Raw genomic sequence first — 20016 nt, 5'->3', positions numbered from 1 at the left:
ATCCACAAAAATACAGGGTGATCAAAACTGTTTTTACACATTTGCAGATTACTTCCTGTCAATTTGTGGGTCATGTTACATTTGTAAGTTCCTTTGTATACATTTGTGGAATTATGTCCAATGTGTACTGCGGAGATCTGTAAAAAAAAACAAAAAAACATAGGCAGACAAATATCTCACAACCCAAAACATGTATTTTTACATTTGTGTTGTGTACAATCATATCCACAAAAATACTGTGTGATTTGCAAATACACACAATTAAATCTGTGCAAAGATCTTTTTATTTCACATACAAAGTGTTATTTACGCATTTGTGGATCCATTTCTACACACAAAACAGTTTTTACACATCTGCTGATTGCTTCTTGTCAATTAGCAGGTCACGTGACATTTGTAACTTGCTTTTTACACATTTGTGGAATTTTATTCACGGCACCAGAGCCCTCTGCACGGCACAACTAGCGTCATCCTTAACCCCCCCCCCCCAAAAAAAAACCCTATAAAAAGCTAGCGTCATCCTCAGACAAGACTGTAGCCTTGTTTCAACCAGCAGCGGAAAAATAAAGTGGAGAATCTTCTTTTAACTCAACGCTCGTGACTCAGGATCGGGTTCATCCTTGTCACCTCAAGGTAAGTCTGCTGTGCAGCTAACTTTGTGTCTCCTGTTGTGAGTTAGCTGTGTAACGTTACACCTAACAAGCTCATATTAAATCATTTAGTTCACCTGGAGAGATTTTATGATTTTCACAATAATTGGTTATTCCCTCTACAACTGGAGTTAGCATGCCAATCTCTCATATAGCCTCCATTTACAGGAGTCCGGTGATCAGTTAACATTTAGGTATATAGTGATAAAATCAGTGGGCTAGGATAGTTTGACAGATCAGTGCAGAATGATCAATATCTTAGTGACAGTAAACCATGATGTCACCAGTGTTGGGCAGGAACGCGTTACTGTAATAATATTACTTTTCCCAGTAACTTGTAATGTAACTAATTACTTTTCTAAAACAGTAATATTATTATTAGTTACTAAGGAAAGTAACGCTGCGTTACTCGTTACTTGAGTAAATCCAGGACTGTGCAGCAGCTCAGCGGGACCGGACTTTGTTGTTCATGTCGCTGTTAGCCAAACACTAAATGAAGAACGTAGAACCAGTGAGAGAGGCGTTCTTTCCACAGATGGAAGTAGCTGCTGACATTATTGTGTCACAGTCTAAGATGCAAAGAACATTGTGTCTAGTGTAAAGTCTGTGCGACCAGCAATAAACTTTCAACCGCGAACATTTCTACATCTGATTTAATGAAGCATCTGCTGAAGCAGCACAGCAACGTGAAACTTACAGAAAGAACATTTTTTTACTAGGTGTAGGCTATTTAAAATGATTTTTGATTGAGGAGCTGTAGTGCAGCACCTCCTCGCTCGCTCCCTCTCTTTCTCTCCCTCTCTCTCTCATGAACACCACTGCACAAACCTGTCCAACGTTAGAATACCCTCCCTCCCCGTCATTCTGTTGGAAACACTGGAAAGTAATTTAGTAACGTAACGAGAAACTTAACTAGTTACTTTTATCATCCAGTAATAAGTAAAGTAATAATATTACTTCTTTAAGGAGTAACAAGTAACTAGTAATGGCCTCCTCCTGTCCGAGCTGCGACTGGACTGCCAGCCTGCAGTACTGCTTTCTGAGCTACTTCTGCTGGCCCACTGGACTCTACTACATCTAAAATTGTACATAGTTTACTATTTAATACTTTATCACTGAAATTGTGTTTGTAGTATACAGTCTTGTATTAGGCTACTACTGAAGTTGTGCAGAATGCATTTATTTATGTTTTTTATTTATTTATTTATGTTACACCTTCCTGTCAGAGCTGTTAAAGAAAGCTTTGTAAAAGTATATGAAAAGCAGATTATTATTATTATTTATGTTCTATAAATCCCTCTTAGGAATACTGCATTTCAATAAAGACGCGCTAAAGTAAGATGTGTTCTGTGACAGAGCGTTTTTTGTTTTTTTTGCATAACAATGGATTTGTTAAGACAACCTCTGTACAGCTAATTTATTTATTATTTATTTTATTGGCTACTACAGAATCATAGGTGTGTGAACACACTCCTGGGAATTACCCACATCTGGGTTGGGGTACTTGGCATTAGCTATTTTAATTCATAGTCTTAATCTTTGCTACTGTGCTGTTTGAAGGATTTGCATTTCTCATGTCTGGGAGAAGTAGACATCTACCATTAGTTTGAGAGCCGTGTTGATTTTGTAGCCACGTGTGAGCATGCAGTCCCAGCCCCCGATCGGGGAAGTTTAAATTTGGAAACTACATGTGAGCCTTTCTGTGCAGGCAGTGTAAGGCAGAGGCAACTACCGAGAGCGTAGCTTCCATGTATGCATGCAAAGCAACTAGAATTTACAGTTCTAGTTTGTTGCAACTAATGCTTTGTTCGAAGCACCTTCTTATGCTTTCTTAGAAATGATATGATGCAGAAATATTATCATGTGTTAAATAACCAAATTTTCGTAGCTCCTGAACCAAGGATTGAGTCAAATTTAAATAAAGTAGTCAGAGCGGATCCTTTGTCATCTCATGGAACCAGTGTCCCTCCCCCAGAGGACAAATTATGTATTACATATTATTGGTTTGTAATGCCTCTCCTTGTGCTTTTTTTAATGTATCACTCTGTATTTTATCATCTGCAATGTAATCTGATGCCATGTTCGTTTAACTTGCTTATATATTCTCTAAGTAAGAACATTTAACAGCCAATATTATCCAGGAAGTATTTAGTTAAGAAGCTCTTTCTCTTTCATCTGCTGTGATCCCTACGAAATGTGTTTAACCGAACCATTCTAATCGTTACGACAATTAATGAATCATTTTTCTTCTTTTTATCCAATGTTTGATTGAATGATCTGTAAATGACCAAACCAAAATAAATGAATGAATGAATGAATGAATGAAAATGTTTAAAAACTAAGAACGGTAAAACTGTTTATGACCTTTAAGAGTTTATTGTGGAAAGGTATGTGATTAAAATACGCGCAAATAGACTTTAAGACCATATTAAATTTAAGGCACAGCATCTCAGAGAAGACCAGAAGCTATCTTCCAGAACACGCCCCAGGCAACAAAACACAGCGCCAGACACATGCTCGCTCTTCTCTTCTTCGGCTCTTCTCTCTGCTCTCGGCACGCCTACGGAGTGTGCTCCGTGTCCAAGCAACGCCAAGAGTCCGTCCCGACATTGTCTGTGAAATTTTCTTTGTCTTCCAGCAACGTACGCCATATTCACGCCAACCTTCGTTGAATTTACTTTGTTTTGTTTGTTAAGAGTTATCAGATCGTTTAAGCCAAGCAACTTTGAATTCAGGAACAAGCAAGTTCCCTTTTTAAGCTTTATTTTAGTCAAATTAACTTCCACTGTTCCCCCCCGAAGTTTGGACCCAGCCTTGTGGGTCTGTTATGCCAGCAGTAATCCAGAGGACATCAAACCGACGAACCAAGCCAACTAATGGCCTATCACTGCAAGTTTTCTTCAACCACAAGCCGGCTAGGACGGACCTCCAGGACAAATCTGCTAGTAAAAAGCCGGTCCTGGTGTGCCAAGCTGCTGAAACTAGGACCTGAGCGTTAACTAGTCGAGAGGCCGCCCGAACAGTTAACTAGTGTTAACTAGGAAAGACACAGATTACTACAGCAGGAGATTTTGAGTTGGTCCGTAGTTGTTTTGCTCCACAATCTCTCCACAAGTAGCATGTTCTAAACCGGTCTCATCCTCTCTGAATGAGTCTCAATTTTGAAGCTCACAGTGTCCAAAACACAAACAGTTTACCTTCCTTCTGACCCTGAACAGCTGCTAAGTCTAGCATCAAAGCAGATTCAACCTCATATTTATAGATTTTAGTGTAAACCCTTGTTAATCATCCATCTGAACTGTAGGCAATATCAGTTAAAACAAGTTAACACTGTTATTAATGAATGTTATTAAAATTTGTTAGTTCGGTACTTCAGTCTTTATTCAACCTCCCCCCTTTTGCCCATGTGGTCCCTTGGGACACACATGAGCAACTTTCTGGACCATGTTTTGAAAGGGTTAAACAATAACATTCAACAACATGGAATGAGCTGGCAGCCTCCGTTCTGGCTTAGTCTGTGGGAATCTGTTAAGGGGCATTTTATCATTTAACGGCAGCAAATATGTGCAGACACAGAAACATATAGTTTGGTATAAAATAAGCACCAGAAACAACAAGCAACAGGACAACAAAGCACCAGGCATCTGGTTTCCCCCCCAAGATGTATCAGAACAGGTCAGGTTACTATCTTCTGGTCAACCACGTAAGTGAGAACGCAGGTCAAAGGTCAGGTCTTCTGTGGAGAGCCTTTTCAGTCATGAGTAGGGCTGGGTATCGTTCAAAGATACGATATCAATACGATACCTCAACTTCGATACCGGTTCCTGAACGATACCAATTTTATTCTCAACACAAAACCATTGTTGTTTGTATAAAGTAACTTAATTATCACATTATCATTAATAGTTTATTTTAATAATTGTTCCTTTGAAAAATTCTACTGCTTGTAGACATATTTTCAATGTAACATAAGCCTATATTGTGTTTTTGTTGTTTTTATTCCTCTTTCTTTAGTTTTTATAATGTCATTTCATTGTTTATTAATTAGATATTTTTTATTGTTTATATGTGAATTTGTGCTCTGGCAACATTGCAACCTAAACATTCATGGCAATGGGCGAGAGAGAAAGAGAGAGAAATCTCTCATCTCATGGAAACAAGTTTCTGCAACTACATATCAATGTTTCCTCCTCACTAGAGGAAGAGGTGTCCAGGCAACAACTATCACAATAGAAAGTAAACTCAGCTGCCCGTGTCTTTATTCCCCTGCATCAAAGTAGCATACATCAGCCCAAGGATCTGTTTGTGGCGTCACTTACTGATAGTTGGGAAAATGTAGCGTGTGTGGAAGCTACCGCGCTACTCCGTCAATAAAAGAGCTTTGATTTGATTCAGAAAACAGCGACGCTGCCACCAAGCTACTGAGAAATGTAGTTAAACTAGTAACGGTGCTACTTGTAGCGACGCTACTGCCCAACACTGATCCTACGGTGGGTATGTGGAAGCAGGCTCGGTGGCAGTAGGGCGCTGAGGCGATAACTGCAACGGCCCTGTCTTGACAAAGATGGAGCAACTTTCTGCTCTTAAGTTTATTCCATGCACAGTCAAGGGCTTCACCAGGTCTGTCGTGTCGCTGCTCTTGGCAGCAATTATCTTCCGTCGCAAATATTGCATCGTGCGGTGTTGAATCAAGCCACACTTTTAATTTTCTCCACGTCTTTTCCATCCACGAGCCACGTCTCTGTGCATAACCGGCGTGAACTACTGTTTACATCACCACAGCCAATCACTTTTAGATGTGGGTACATCAAGAATGCTGCATGCTTATTGGCTAATTGGCGTTAACAAGAACCTTTAGGTATCGAACTTCGGTACCGAAAGACAAGGCATTTTTTGATACTCGATGGTAATGAGGCAATTCGGTCGGTGCCTAAAAAGTATTGATCTCGATACCCAGCCCTAGTCATGAGGCTCTGTCATGTCAGTTTCATCAGTTTCAAGTCGGTCAAGTGCACTGTTTTAACCATGAATCATGGGAGAGATATCTCTTTTTACTATTGTTAATAATCAGGATCTTTTGTCTACAAAATCATCATCACCTCTTTATGGTGATTTGGTTTTGGAATAGATGGAAAAGGCTTGTACGCTGTGGGAGGGAGAGACATACTGTCACTGTGATCACATCGATCTGTTTTGATTGCAATTAAGACAGACTAGTTTTGTGTGTGTAGCCACTGAGAGCTAACCGCTTTAACAAACAATGGTCATCTCATTCAGGACAAACAGCGCTACAGAGCGTGTTTCGTCATCACAGCGTTCTTCTTCTGCTTATATAATTCCGGCAGTGTAGTTGTCTGTTACTACATTAAATGCGTCCGTAAAAGAAGAAGAGGAAATAATATTAATACACAGTCTCTGTGTAGTACTCTGGTTTATTAGAAGTAAGAAGAGAAGTGACATTTGGACAAATGAACGAGCACACGTGCTATTTAGCACAAAAGCTGACAGCCTGTGGATCTTTATACCATGAAGGCAGAGGAGTCGAGACAGATGCAGACAGCTGATGGCAAAAAATCACAAACATAATCGGTGTGGATTTTCCCAGATGGAAGGCTTTGATGTGGGACAGATATTTTCAAAGTGGAGCTGAAGTTGTCTGTTTTCTGCTGGACAGATAATTAAGTTAGTCAGACTTGCAAATGAAAGCTGTTGTTTGTGAGCTTTAGCTAGAAGCTGACCATAATCTTCTACAGACCTGCCATGTTTCTCCTGTCCACTTGTGTAAAATATGTAGTTGGATTAACTTCATGTAGCCATGTTATTCTCCAGCGCTGTGGTTTAGCTTTTCCGGTTACGTTAGCGAGACGATCAGCTGATTTAATTGGCAATAAAACGGTAACGTTAGCTCACAGCATGGAAGCATCAGCCAGCTAAACTTTTACTGCTCTGGCAGAAAAAACATGTATGTGGATTAATTTCATGTAGTGACTCTCTCTCCAGCGCTCTGTGTTGGCTTTGTCGTTACATTAGTGAGACTAGTGAGAATTGGCAATTAAACGTCGCTTCCGGCATGAAAGCTCAGATGAGCCAGCTAAACTTTTACTGTGCTGGTAGAAAAAAATATGTAGTTGGATTGTAATTTAATGTAGTTCTTACACAGTACTCTGTTATTGCGTTGCAATGTGGACAGAAATGTGCCCTTACCTTCCTGAGACAAACAGCTGATGAATATTATTGGCAATAAAACGGTAACAGCATGGACGCTCAGATCAGCAGCTAAACTTTAGTTGAATACTGCCCTGGTGGAAAACATGTATTTATTTTACTGCTAATAGTGACACATAACATGACCGTGTGCCTGTCAAGTGACCAATATTGAATACTTTCCGAATTTGGACATTGCTTCCCCGCTGTGCACAAAAATGTGTAAATTGTACTTTCGCATGCTAAGTGCCCATTAAAAACATTGCACCGTTTTACCACAAGCTAAAATTATGGCAATCAGTACTACTTTGTGTTTCTGTTGTATTATAAAAAGACATTTAGGTAAGATTTGCAGATAGCTTATCTAATTAATTAAGTGAAGCGAGGGGAGCCTTGATCCTCACCAGCCAATGCATTCGTAAACTTCATGTATTATGTGGTTTATAATGGACTGTGGTGCAGAAACAGTGAGGCTTACATTTTCCTGTTATCTGTCAGTGGACATACTTGATGCACTAGATGTGATAGTTTTTGAGATGTTCTTCATTCACTTTGGTATGTTAGTCCAGATGAGCCAACCCTCCCAGGATGTGACAAAAAGTATGATTACAGCACAGTAAAATAATGTATTACAGGAGTATCAGACATCATGTGATACTTCATTTCTTGATGTGACTGTTGTTTAATGAACAAGTAATAATAATATTCACAATAACATATGGTTTTACTCAATAATCAAGTAAATATAATTTCTTAATATATCAATGTAAATAAACCTGATTTCTTGACTGGCAACTCTCTCACAGAGGACATCTTTTGTCCTGTCTCCAGGCACCGTAGCTATACAACTTGCTTGGATAGGGGAGCGGGGGTGGAATTCGCAACTCTCACCACTAGATGCCACTAAAACTTACACACCGAACCTTTAAATAAAATGGTACCATAATTATGCAGATGACACAGAGATTGTCACCATGTCACCAGGGGACTCTTTTTACCACTGCCTTTTATTTTAATTGTATTAAAATTATATATTGCTTGAAACTCAATTGGTTAATGCTCTCTCATAAGTAGTGACACCAAGTCTCAACGGGGCAGAATCTCTAATATAGTTCTCCGCTGTCTTGGTTGTGGTGCGTTCGGGCAGGGCCGAGTAGAGCTGTTTTGACTGTCTTAACATGACCGAGAAGGATTACAAGTACAGTTTTTTCTGCTGCTTAGACCGACTAACAAAGCATTATGAACCTGATAGAAATGGTCACCTTTCAAAATTTTTATCTTATTCAGCACATCCTGCTATGTTTTGATCAAAAAATTCAGTCCTGATCAGCAGTTGAATTCGTTCCTATGGAACAATAAACCTGCTTGCCTCGAGAGATTAGTTCTCCACCTCCAAGCTCCAGGAGGAGCTGGAGAACTGGAGGAGGTTAAGCTTCTCCAAATTTCCACCATTACTGCTGGGCCTGTAACATCACCAGACACCTCTGTTGGGTCTAGTATTGTAATACTTTCTGATTTAACATTCATTCAGTGGTTGTGCTATACATCTCAAATTTTGATTAAAAAAAGTAAGTAGTAAGTAAGTAAAGTTTATTTGTATAGCACCTTTCACAGATAAAAATCACAAAGTGCTTCACAATAAAATGTAATACAACACAACAAAGTAAATACAAATGGAAAACATATAACAAAAACCATTAAAACCCCGCGTTTAACTAAAAGCCTGCTTGAATAGCAGCTGTATCAAGTCAGAGATGTAGGGAGGAACTTCACCGTGCAGTGCTCTAAAAGTAAGGACCAGGATTTTAAACTGAATTCTATACTTGACTGGTGACCAGTGAAGTGCTGCTCTTTTGTTAATGTGAGTTAAAAGCCTTGCAGCAGAGCTCTGAACAGCCTGGAGACTGTAAAGCTCCTTCTTGCTCAAACAAGTAAAAAGACTGTTACAGTAATCTAAACGAGAGGAAATAAAAGCATGAATGATCATCTCCAACTCACCCTTTGACACCAGTGTTCTTAATTTGGATATATTCCTTAGTTGGAAGAAACAGTTTCTGACTAGTTGTTTAGAGTGGTACTCTAAGGACATCGCTGAATCAAAAACAACACCTAAGCTCCTGAGGCTCGGCTGGACAGACGAGCCTAAGTCACCAATATGCTGTTTAATCTGAGGGATTCTACTTTCAGGGGCGATAATCAGTGTTTCTGATTTCTCTGAGTTCAGAAGCAGGAAGTTGTCACATAACCACTGTTTAATACGAGTCAAGCAGTTAGTTAAAGACGACAATTTATGGAACTCAGTTTCCTTGAATGAGCAATACAGTTGAATATCATCCGCATACAGATGGTAAGATATGTCACTGAATTGACTAATTATCAGTCCGAGAGGATATATGTACAAAAGGAACAGGATGGGTCCCAAGACAGAACCCTGAGGTACCCCACATGACAGTCCTGAAGTTTCAGACATGATCTGATTTACATAAACACTAAAACTTCTACCAGAAAGGTAGGATGAAAACCATTTTAAAATTGATCCAAACATCCCAACCAGATCGTGGAGTCTATTTATCATAATATTATGATCAACGGTATCGAAAGCAGATGAAAGAGAACCAAATCTGTGTATTCCTTAGAGTCAGCTGACATCAGAATGTCACTAGAAACTTTCTGTAATGCAGTTTCTGTGGAATGCTTTTTACGGAAACCAGACTGGAATTTGTCAAACAGCTCTTGGTTCTCTAGGAAAAGGGTGAGTTGCTCTGCTACAACTTTTTCTAGAATTTTTGAAATGAATGGAAGTTTGTATATCGGCCTGTAGCTCTTAGGTTGCTACTCATGCTACTCAAAAGCTACTCATATTCCTATTTAAAAGTGTGTTATTTAAAAATTAACAAAAATAAGCATAAACACAAAAGACATTATCATAAGAAAAGTAAAAAATAAACAATAGCCCTTTAAGTTGACAATTGTATAAACTATGTGTAACAGCCAGTCATGTGGATGCTAAACGCATTGAATGTGATTTTATTTCTCCACTTTACAACTAAAGTTCACCAGTCCACCAGCACATTTTCTCAAGTACATCTACTCAAGTAGTGTACTCAGGCAAAAGCCTGCTGCATCAGTCTACATTTTCAACACTGAATCAATACTTTTGACTGAAACACAACCCCTGTGTAACATGTGAATCGAAAACATTCAGCAGAACAGGTCCAAGTTCCATGCCTCACCTGATCAGAGATGAATCAGGAAACAGTGCATTCTCCTAAATCACTAAAGCGAGACGCACAGACTGAAAAACAGACCATCAGATTCACCTTCAGACTAAACCTACAACTTCCTCTGAGTTCAGCTACACAAGAGAAAGAGGAAAACTACAACACTGCTGCTTCAACCTGCTGACGCTCCACACACTGAAGGTGAGTTTGACTAAAAACACGGGCCAAGGTGAAAGTTAGAAGAAGAGGGAAGTAATGGTAGTACTTCTTGTTGGAGAGAGATCAGAGAGCTTCAGAGGATCTCTACAGTCTGAAAAACTCAAACTCTTCTGTCTGGACCATCAGCAGCCAGTGTGTCTCACCTGCAGAGACTTAGAAAAACACAGCAACCACAGATTCAGACCCATCGATGAAGCTGCACGACAAACAATCCAGACATCGTTAAGCGTTTAAGAGCCAGTGAAGAAACAGGTGACTTTATACTCTAATATTCAAATTCTATTGTTGTAAATTATGTTTTGGCATTATGCATACACTTGAGTAATATAACTGTAAGGTATTTATTTGAATTTTAATATGTCTTGGTCATGACAGAACAGAATATGATCTACAATATTGATCTGTTTACTCTTTCTGTGTTTGGGAAACTGACACTTCTGCTATTTTGGATTTTCTTAAGTCAAGAAAAATTGTGGAGGACAATTTAAGTTTGGTTAAGACAGATAAATAAAGCTCATATAGACAGAGGTTAAAGAAAACTAACAGCACTTTCAAAAAAAGTTATGTCTCAGTCAGTGAACTTGTAGATAATATCAGTTCTAAAATAACAAATGTTGCCACTGCACCAGCCAAGGTGAAAGTGGACTCAGGTAATAGAAAATCTCCTTGGAGAAATGCCACGCTGGTAAGAACTCAAAAAACAGTGTCGAAAAGCTGAATGAAGGTCCAGGTTCATTTTGTCGTCTATAAAGAGTGACTTTGCATTTTTAATTTAGAATTGTGAAATGCAAGGCGGTCCTTCTTCTCTGACATCATCACCAAAAACAATAATAATGCACGTACCCTGTTTGCTACCGACAACAAGTTAACCAACCCTCCTGTGTCTGTAGCCTCTGAACTTCTATCCACCAGTGCCTGCAATGAATTTGCCTCCTTCTTCACGGACAAAATTCAAACAATTAGACAAGCAATCAGTGCCTCCATGTCAGGTACAGGTTATGTGTCCACTTAAAAACAATTCAAAATAGATTATATTACCAATAAAAACATGGAGGACATAATACAAAACACTAAAGTATTCTGACATAAAATATGAAGCCATTTTCATCAACCTTATTAAATATGTAGAAATAACAAAATACTATTTTGTATTTTAAATGTGTATTTTAAATACATGCATCATAAATATTGCCCATCCCTGGATACAATGATGACTTTATCACAGTTGCTTATTAAATGTGCATTATCACACACGCTGATGAGACTTCACTGGTAGTTAATGAATCACGGGACACATCAGACAAGGGAACAGTTCCTACCCACAGGCCTCTGATAAACAATTAACTCCAAACACATGGCGTCAGGAACAATACCTGTGCAATAACTTTACAACTCTGACATCTAATTCACCTGTATACTATTTACCAGTTTATTATAGTTTATTCATCATTTTTGTGATTCAGTAGCTGGTCAGTGGTCACATTGTATATACTGAATGTCTCATATCCACCTACCTCATGTACATATTAACATAATTTATCTTCTTATCTCTTTGCACTTTGCCTCTATACACAAATGTTGTAGTTTTTGAATATGTGTGTACTGTACACTGTATAGTCTGTGTCTTATTTTTTGCTGTTGTTACTGATTTCTTTTCATTTATGCTTGTTTTGTGTATGTACATTGTTGAGCAATGTAAAACTGAAAGTCCTCGTGTGTGTACACATACCTGGCTATTAAAACTGATTCTGTGGGTTTGCCCTCTAACAGTGTGGTGTGGTGTGGACTGATATAAAACTGTAATGTTTATCTTCACTCTCACAGTTCAGTTTTTCCAAGCAGACCTTTCTTCTAACACAACTGCAGTATCTGTCCCGAAGCATATGGATTGTGTACTCTTACATTTAATCTTTTATGTATGATCCTTTAATATTATTATTATTACCATTATCGTTATGGCTTAAGGTAATGTTTTTTATCCTTAACCTTTTCTTCTTCTCCTTATGTTAGTAGGTCCACATTTACTAGGGTTTAGGTCAGAGCTGTGAGATTGTTTTGGTGTTTTCCCCCCTCTTGTTGTTTCTCTCCTCTCCTTGAATGTTCATTCAAGGCTGAGAGAGGATCTCTGTTCAACAAAACATAGAAACCTAGACTGTGTAAATGATTATGCATCCCTTTGCTCGAGGCCAGACGTTAGTGACTGTAGGAGAAAAGAACCTCTGGTCCAGCTGATTTGTGTTGTAGTGCTTCTCTGTTTATTGTCTTTTGTTAAATAAAGTATTCAAAGACAACGGTTGGTTGTAACTCAATTATTTGCTCAACCCCTAACCAGGAACATAATTTCCATGACGTGCAACAAACAAGAGTCAGCTAATTTAAAGGTTTTATCTATAATTTAGCAACAGGACAACAGCGCAGACATGGAGTGGTTTAAAAAGTCACACAAGTCACCAGTGGTTCTAAAACAATTTCCTTTTCTTGTTTTAGTGTAAATAGCATTGTGGAAACTAGTGACAACATGTTAACTTAACTGAAAGCCTCTGATTAGTTTAGGGAGAACTTAGACTTTTACCTGTGCAAAAGCATAAACAAAAGAGCAAATACTGTACTCAGGCAACAGCCTGCTGCACACTATCAGTCTACATTTTCAGCAATGAATCAGTACTTTAGACTGAAACACACCCCTGTGTTACATGTGAAGCGACAGCATTCAACAGAGGACTCTGACAAAGCGTCACCCCTCACCTGACTGATCAGAGACAAACCAGGAACAGACTGTTCTCCTTCATCATTAAAGAGACAAAAAACAGACATCAGAATCACCTTTAGATCAAATTAACAACTTCCTCTGAGTGAGTTCAGCTACAGGAGAGAAAAGGGGAAAACTACAACACTGCTGCTTCAACCTGCTGACGCTCCACACACTGAAGGTGAGTCTGACTAAAAATATGACGCAAGGTGAAAGTTAGAAGACGAAGAGGGAGGGGAGCAATGACTGATTGGACTGTCTGTGTTTTCTGCTTCACTCAGAGACAAAATGGCTTCCAGATCAGAGGAGGATCTCTGCTGTCCGGTCTGTCATGACGTTTTTAGATATCCTGTTGTTCTGTCATGTAGCCACAGCTTCTGTAAAGGCTGTCTGAGGAGATGGTGGAGACAGAAACAAACACCAGAGTGTCCAGTTTGTAAAAGGAGATCTTCAAAGGCAGAACCACCTGTTAGTCTGGTGATAAAGAACCTGTGTGAGGCCTTCTTGTTGGAGAGAGATCAGAGAGCTTCAGAGGATCTCTGCAGTCTGCACGCTGAGAAACTCAAACTCTTCTGTCTGGACCATCAGCAGCCAGTGTGTGTCGTTTGTAGAGATTCAGAAAAACACAGCAACCACAGATTCAGACCCATCGATGAAGCTGCACGACAACACAAGAAGGAACTTCAGGAAACTCTGGAGCCCTTAAAGGAGAAGTTGGATGTTTCTGAACTCCTGAAAGATGAATGTGACCAAACAGCAGAACACATTAAGGTCCAGGCCCGACACACAGAGAGGCAGATTAAGGAGCAGTTTAAGAAGCTTCACCAGTTTCTAGATGAGGAAGAGGAGGCCAGGATGGCTGCACTGAGGGAGGAAGAGGAGCAGAAGAGTCAGATGATGAAGGAGAAGATAGAGGCTCTGAGCAGAGAGATAGCAGCTCTTTCAGACACAGTCAGAGCCACAGAGGAGGAGCTGAGAGCTGAAGACGTCTCATTCCTGCTCAGCTACAAGGCTGCAGTGGAAAGAGTCCAGCAGCGCCCCCTGCTGGATGATCCACAGCTGCCCTCAGGAGCTCTGATAGACCAGGCCAAACACCTGGGCAACCTGACCTTCAACATCTGGAACAAGATGAAGGACGTGGTCTCCTACACTCCTCTGATTCTGGATCCAAACACTGTTTATCCAGAACTCATCCTGTCTGAAGACCTGACCAGTGTGAGACGAGGAGAGAGACAGCAGCTTCCAGACAATCCAGAGAGGTTTAATTTTTACTGCTCTGTTCTTGGCTCTGAGGGCTTTAACTCAGGGACTCACAGCTGGGATGTTGAGGTTGGAGACAGTTCAGGCTGGGGCTTGGGTGTGTTAACAGGGTCTGTCCAGAGGATGGGAGACATACAATCTGCATTTTGGGGAATACGGTTCTGTGGAGGTAAATACTCAGCACGGTCACGACCAGGTCCATCCACTGATCTCAGAGTGCAGAAGAAGCCCCAGAGGATCAGAGTGAATCTGGACTGGAACAGAGGAGAGCTGTCGTTCTCTGATCCTGATACTAACACACACATACACACCTTCACACACACTTTCACTGAGAGGATGTTTCCTTACATTGACGCTGCAGATGAACTGAAGATATCACCACTGAAGATCTGTGTGACAGTGAAACAGAGCAGTTAGAGATAAAGATGATGATTATATTCATGATGTTTATTTCTTAAAGGGGAAAAGTCACAGAATTTAACCTGTTAAGCTGCATCTGCTCCTCATGTTGTCTCATTAATTGAAAATATTGTTGCTGTTTGTTGTTCTTTCAGTTAAATTATTTTTCTTTCACTTTTTATTGTTTTTTAGTTGGCTGAACCTTTACTAGAAATTATTTCACTCGATTTCTGATCGCAAGGTTTGGGTCTTTTAACTGTGACATTTGAAATGATATATATAAATAATTTTTTGCTGTCTTTACAAAGCTGATTGCATTTTGTTATTTGCTCCCAGCTTCCTGTCAGCCTCCTAAATCTCCAACAACTCAGTTGTCACTATTACTATTAATATTTGGCTTCACTTCAGAAAACACTACAGTTTACACAGAGCTTCAATCCAAACACCGATCCTAAACATTCACTTATTCTCCCAGTCCTGTTCAGAACTGCATTTTCACAACTGGTCCGTCAGTTGCCTTGAAGATTTGAATAATGGAGTTTTCTCTCCCATCTAATGTCAGCTGAACAGAATTTGCCTAATATCCACTTATTCTGCTTTTTCAATCCAGGAACTTTGCACAAAAACAATCCTAAATTGACCAATTTCTTACATTTTGATTTTAATCAAAGTAGTACATATTTATAGTTTGCAGAATAATTTAGTCTCTGCCCCCACTGTATCTCTTAAAGGCTATTAGGAACCTCTTTCTGCAAAGCAAGGTGCTTAACAAAACACATTCAATCTGCAGTTGATCATTTACATGTTCTGGACACGATAGTTTTTCGGTCCAAAAATCTGGGTTGGTCTTCTGACACTTTATATCTTCATCTTTATAAAAGACTTACTGTGCAAACTGACAAACATTTCCTTTTACTGGAAATGGACATGTTTGATATGTGTTCACTGCTGAAGTCTCCTTCATTTAAATAAAGACATTCATGAATCAACGCAATACTGGGTTAACTTGACTTTTTTACATCACTGCTGGGTTATTGGATCAGAACAACCTTTGTAATCCACTGTTGCATTGGCTATATTGATCCCACACTGGGTCACTTTTAACCCAGCAATTTTTAGTGTGGTTTTATTGCAACAGAGTCAGTAATTTATAACAGTCAGTACTTTCGTTGTTTGTTTGAAATTTAAAATCACAGCCATTACTGAGTAAAAATAAATAAACAAATCAGATTTGTGCAGGGCTCAAAGACAGGACTGACTGTGACTCTGGCTGCAGAGAGTTCCCAGTTGCAGTAGCACATGGGTCATGTGTAAAACAGGAGCGTCGGACTTCATTCAGCCAGAGGGAACGATCACCAACCGTGTGCAGCGAGAGGGAGTGGACAGGGCCAAAGAGAGGAGGTCGTGGAGCGGCTCGGTGCGCTGCGGATGGTCGGTGATCGTTCCCTCTGGCTGGATAAAGCCTAATGCTACCGACTTTTGCTCTTATCAAATCCTAAGAGAGTTCATTAAATAAGTAGACCTATGATAAGTATAAATAAGATATTAAATAATTAGCTACTTTTTACTTGAGTAGATTTTTATATTTCACACCACTGGAGGTCTCACCTGATTCATTATTTCATCTAAATTATCTATTTCTAGCCGTAGACAAGGTTTACCGAAGTTAATCAATGAAAACCTACCTGCTGAGCACCACACCTCAAATGCTACACATTCAAGTCCTGAGGTTATATTTACTTGCCTATACGGAACACCTTTTTTAAAAAGAAATTGCACACCCTCCTCCAGATGTATTTCCGTCCTAAATGTAACCTGGTATCACAAAATCTAGAGTCGGTTTAAGGAATCTCCTGTATGCATATTAGCTGTGGTTTTTCTTTGAGACCATCCACAAACTTCTTTAATTCCTGTCCAATAGCTACCAAAATTCTGGCATTCCACTGCAGGATGCAAAACATTAATAGACTAAATATCAACCTCATCATCATCTTTCATTTGGTTTCCATTATTCCTTCCCCTTCTGTCTGTTGAGAAAACATATCTATGGAGGGCCTTCACCACACTCCTCACAACATCTGAATTTTTCTTAGTCTGCTTCATGTCACACATTACTTCCACAATGAAAGCCAGGAATTCCATCTTACTCACCACCACTGAATCTTCTGTTACACAGGCTAGCGGAGGGCATTCCCCTTCTCTCCTCCTTATGTCCCCCACCTCACCACTTGTTGCAACCTTTTTGACAGCCTCAGCATAAGACACCCCTTTGTAAGTCTCCCTATATTGTTGCACCCTCATAGCCTGCTTATATTGCTCACATTCACGATTTCCAGCAGTATGCCACCGCATGAACCACCCCTTACCACCTTCTCCTTACACTCAGAAATCTCCTGTTCACCTCCACATTTCCCACATCTTCTACTTTGTCTACGAGCAGCTGCAATATGGCCATACCTCTGACATTTAAAGCACCTCAAAGGTGGCCTTCTGTATGGAGGCACTTCTGGGAGGGCTCTTTCCTGAAAAGTTACCACCACGGTCGATGATTCCCGTTTAGCTCCATCACAAAACACTTAATTTCGGGTGGCCTCATCAACCCTCGCCTCCTTTATGCCCCTTACCAACTCAGCCATGGAGATACCCCATCAATCACCCCTTTCAAACCAGCCTTGCTCCCTGGAACAAATCCTTCCACCTGCCTCTTTCCTATCGCATCCAGTGAAACAGCCCTGTTCAACTGAGCTGAAGACTTGCAAAATATAAGCAGCTTCCCATCAGCCAAGATTCTTGCACTCTAGACGTCGCCCAACTTTTCCTTCAATTCCCCAGATATAGCCTAATTGGATTGAGAGGTCCAAACCCAGACTGCCCTTACTTCAACTTAAAGATCACTTCATACTCTTCGGACCGGCTGCTGCTTTACCTGCTGATCTCTCCCTCCATCTGCCTCTTGCGAATCACTGGTTTTATTTTGATTTTTCCTGTTTCCTTTCCCTTAGGCATAGGTCTACTTCTTTCCCTCCCGCCCCCACCCTAAACCATGTGCTGCATTGTAGGAGTAATGTCTAATTTGTTGTATTGACTGATATTTCGCAGATAATTTGGTATTACCGCGTGACATCTTGTGACACCGCGAAAGTCTTTTCAGCCGCTGTGACGTTTAAAAGAGGCGTGACACACACCTGGACCAACCCATATCGGGGCTGGACTCTACAGTGTTTATGTATTCATAAGTTTTATCAGTTAAGCCTATAAGAATAATCAAATGCGCGATCAAACTTTCGGCCCTTCACCATTTGTGTAGCACCTCACAAAGTGCTGTTCTAAGTGTCATTTAATTTTGAGATCACTGATGTTGTATTGTTGAAAATGATGTGTGGATGGGCAGCAGGTTTGTAAAAATGAACATTAAATTGCAGCTGGATGAAGCACCTCCCCAGTGACACTGTGCGTAGGCCTATTTACGCACAAGCCACAGCAACATAAATGAATAATTACAAATCTCCCGATGTTGATTCATGTTCTGTGTTCTTCCGCACATCCAGAAGGTCTCACACACAAAAAAAGGTCTTCTCTGTCTGTCCTGTCAAGTTTATTACTGCAGGTTTTTTGTTTTGTCCCACGATATTTGCTGTGTCATTACTGCATGGATGGAAAAGTTGAAATAACTGGCAGCAGCCTCCTCTAATCATCAAAGCAAATCGTTAAAGATAACACTCATTGTAGGCTACATCAATATAACACACAATAAAGAAATGACATGAAAAGCTACAAGGACCGGTGGAGATGTGATAAAATCCTGTGATGACAGCAGTAATTGGGGCTACATGAGATAAATGTGTCATTTTGTAAAGGGACTGATGATGAAACGTTCATCTCATCAAGCTGAGGGCTGAAATTAACTCCTGTTTTCAGACAAAAAGCGCACCGCAAAAAAAGTAGGACTTTGCCTGGTGAATGATCAGCCTGCTATAATCTGTGATTGTTTTCAACAGATGCTATAATGTTTATTGGAACCTCGAGATGTTTCTACGTGTTAAAATGCTGACAGACAATGTTTCTGGATTGTGAAGTAATGATCTGTAGCCTTTAGTGCCAAAAGCTGCTGCTCTGACAGAGATCAAAGCTCAAACAGCGGACAGGTGATGCAGCCGTGCAACAGGTCATATTTAAAATGAGCTCTAAGGAAAGGACATCTCATTTCTTTAAATGCCTGTTCCCTCGACTTCTCTCTCCTCCTGGACTCCTCAAGCTCACATCTCGGGTGGGAGGGACTAAGATGCACCGCGAGGAGTGGATGATCGAAGAGGCAGAAATGTGGGAAATTGAAAAGGCCCACAGACGATTAGATTCACCTTCAAACCAAATTAACAAATTTCTCTGAGTGAGTTCAGCTACAGGAGAGAAAGGTGGAGTCTGTTGGGCCTTCTTAACCAGCGCAGTGGCATTCACAGTCCACTTGAGGTCCTCGCTGATGTTGGCCCATGGGTAGTTAAAGCTAGTGACCCTCTCCACCTCCACTCCTTCAATGAGGAGTGGCTGATGCACTGTTGGCCCCTGTCTGAACATGATGAGCTCCTTGGTTTTCCTGATGTTCAGTGTCAGATTGTTGATATATGATGATATGTGAAATCTTAACATAAGAAGTAGTAAGCTAACATTTACGGTAAGGGCTGCTTGTTGGGTCAAATTGTTTGTTTAGAACATTTTGTAAACTGGTTAATGATTTAGCCTAGGCTACTAAAACGAACAACAAAACGTATCAGGATGGAAAGCTGGCAACCTACACGTTTCTCACCTTTGATCTTCTTCTTTAGGTCTGGATCAGTTTTCTGTTCTGATCTCAACAAGTCTGGTCAAATGAGTAGGCACCAATCAAATGCAGTGTTTTTATGACATCATCATGTAGACTTTACACGGAATTGCATTTTAAAATGAATTTTACAGTATTTTTAAACTACAAAATATAAAAAACTAGTATTCTGATACGAAATATGAAGCCAAAATACAATTACAATTAAAAAATACTATTTTGTATTTCAAATATGTATTTTATATAATATGTATAAATACTGCCTTGATCCAGGTATCACAGTTGCTTATTATCTCCATTATCACATGCTGGTTATAGATTTATATATTAAGAGTCAGAGAAACAAACAGAGTTCTTTCAAGTCTCAGTAAGTGTTGAGACTTCTTTGGTAGTTGATGAATCACGACAGATCCAACACACAATCAGACACAGGAAGCGTTTCTACCCACAAGCCATCACTGGATAAACTCCAGACACACAGTGTCAGGAACAATCCCT

At 39.9% G+C, this 20016-nt stretch overlaps 1 protein-coding gene across 1 annotated transcript; it reads left to right on the top strand.

The window, feature by feature from the left end:
* The first annotated feature begins 13331 nt into the window (after window positions 1–13331).
* On the top strand, window positions 13332–14720 carry LOC123956450 (nuclear factor 7, brain-like). The gene has a single exon (XM_046028649.1). The coding sequence runs from the start codon at window positions 13332–13334 to the stop codon at window positions 14718–14720; it is 1389 nt and encodes a 462-aa protein (XP_045884605.1).
* Window positions 14721–20016: the final 5296 nt, after the last annotated feature.

This window comes from Micropterus dolomieu, linkage group LG18, assembly GCF_021292245.1.
Source record: "Micropterus dolomieu isolate WLL.071019.BEF.003 ecotype Adirondacks linkage group LG18, ASM2129224v1, whole genome shotgun sequence".
Lineage (NCBI taxonomy): Eukaryota > Metazoa > Chordata > Actinopteri > Centrarchiformes > Centrarchidae > Micropterus > Micropterus dolomieu.
This window is presented reverse-complemented; position numbering and strand designations above follow the sequence as displayed.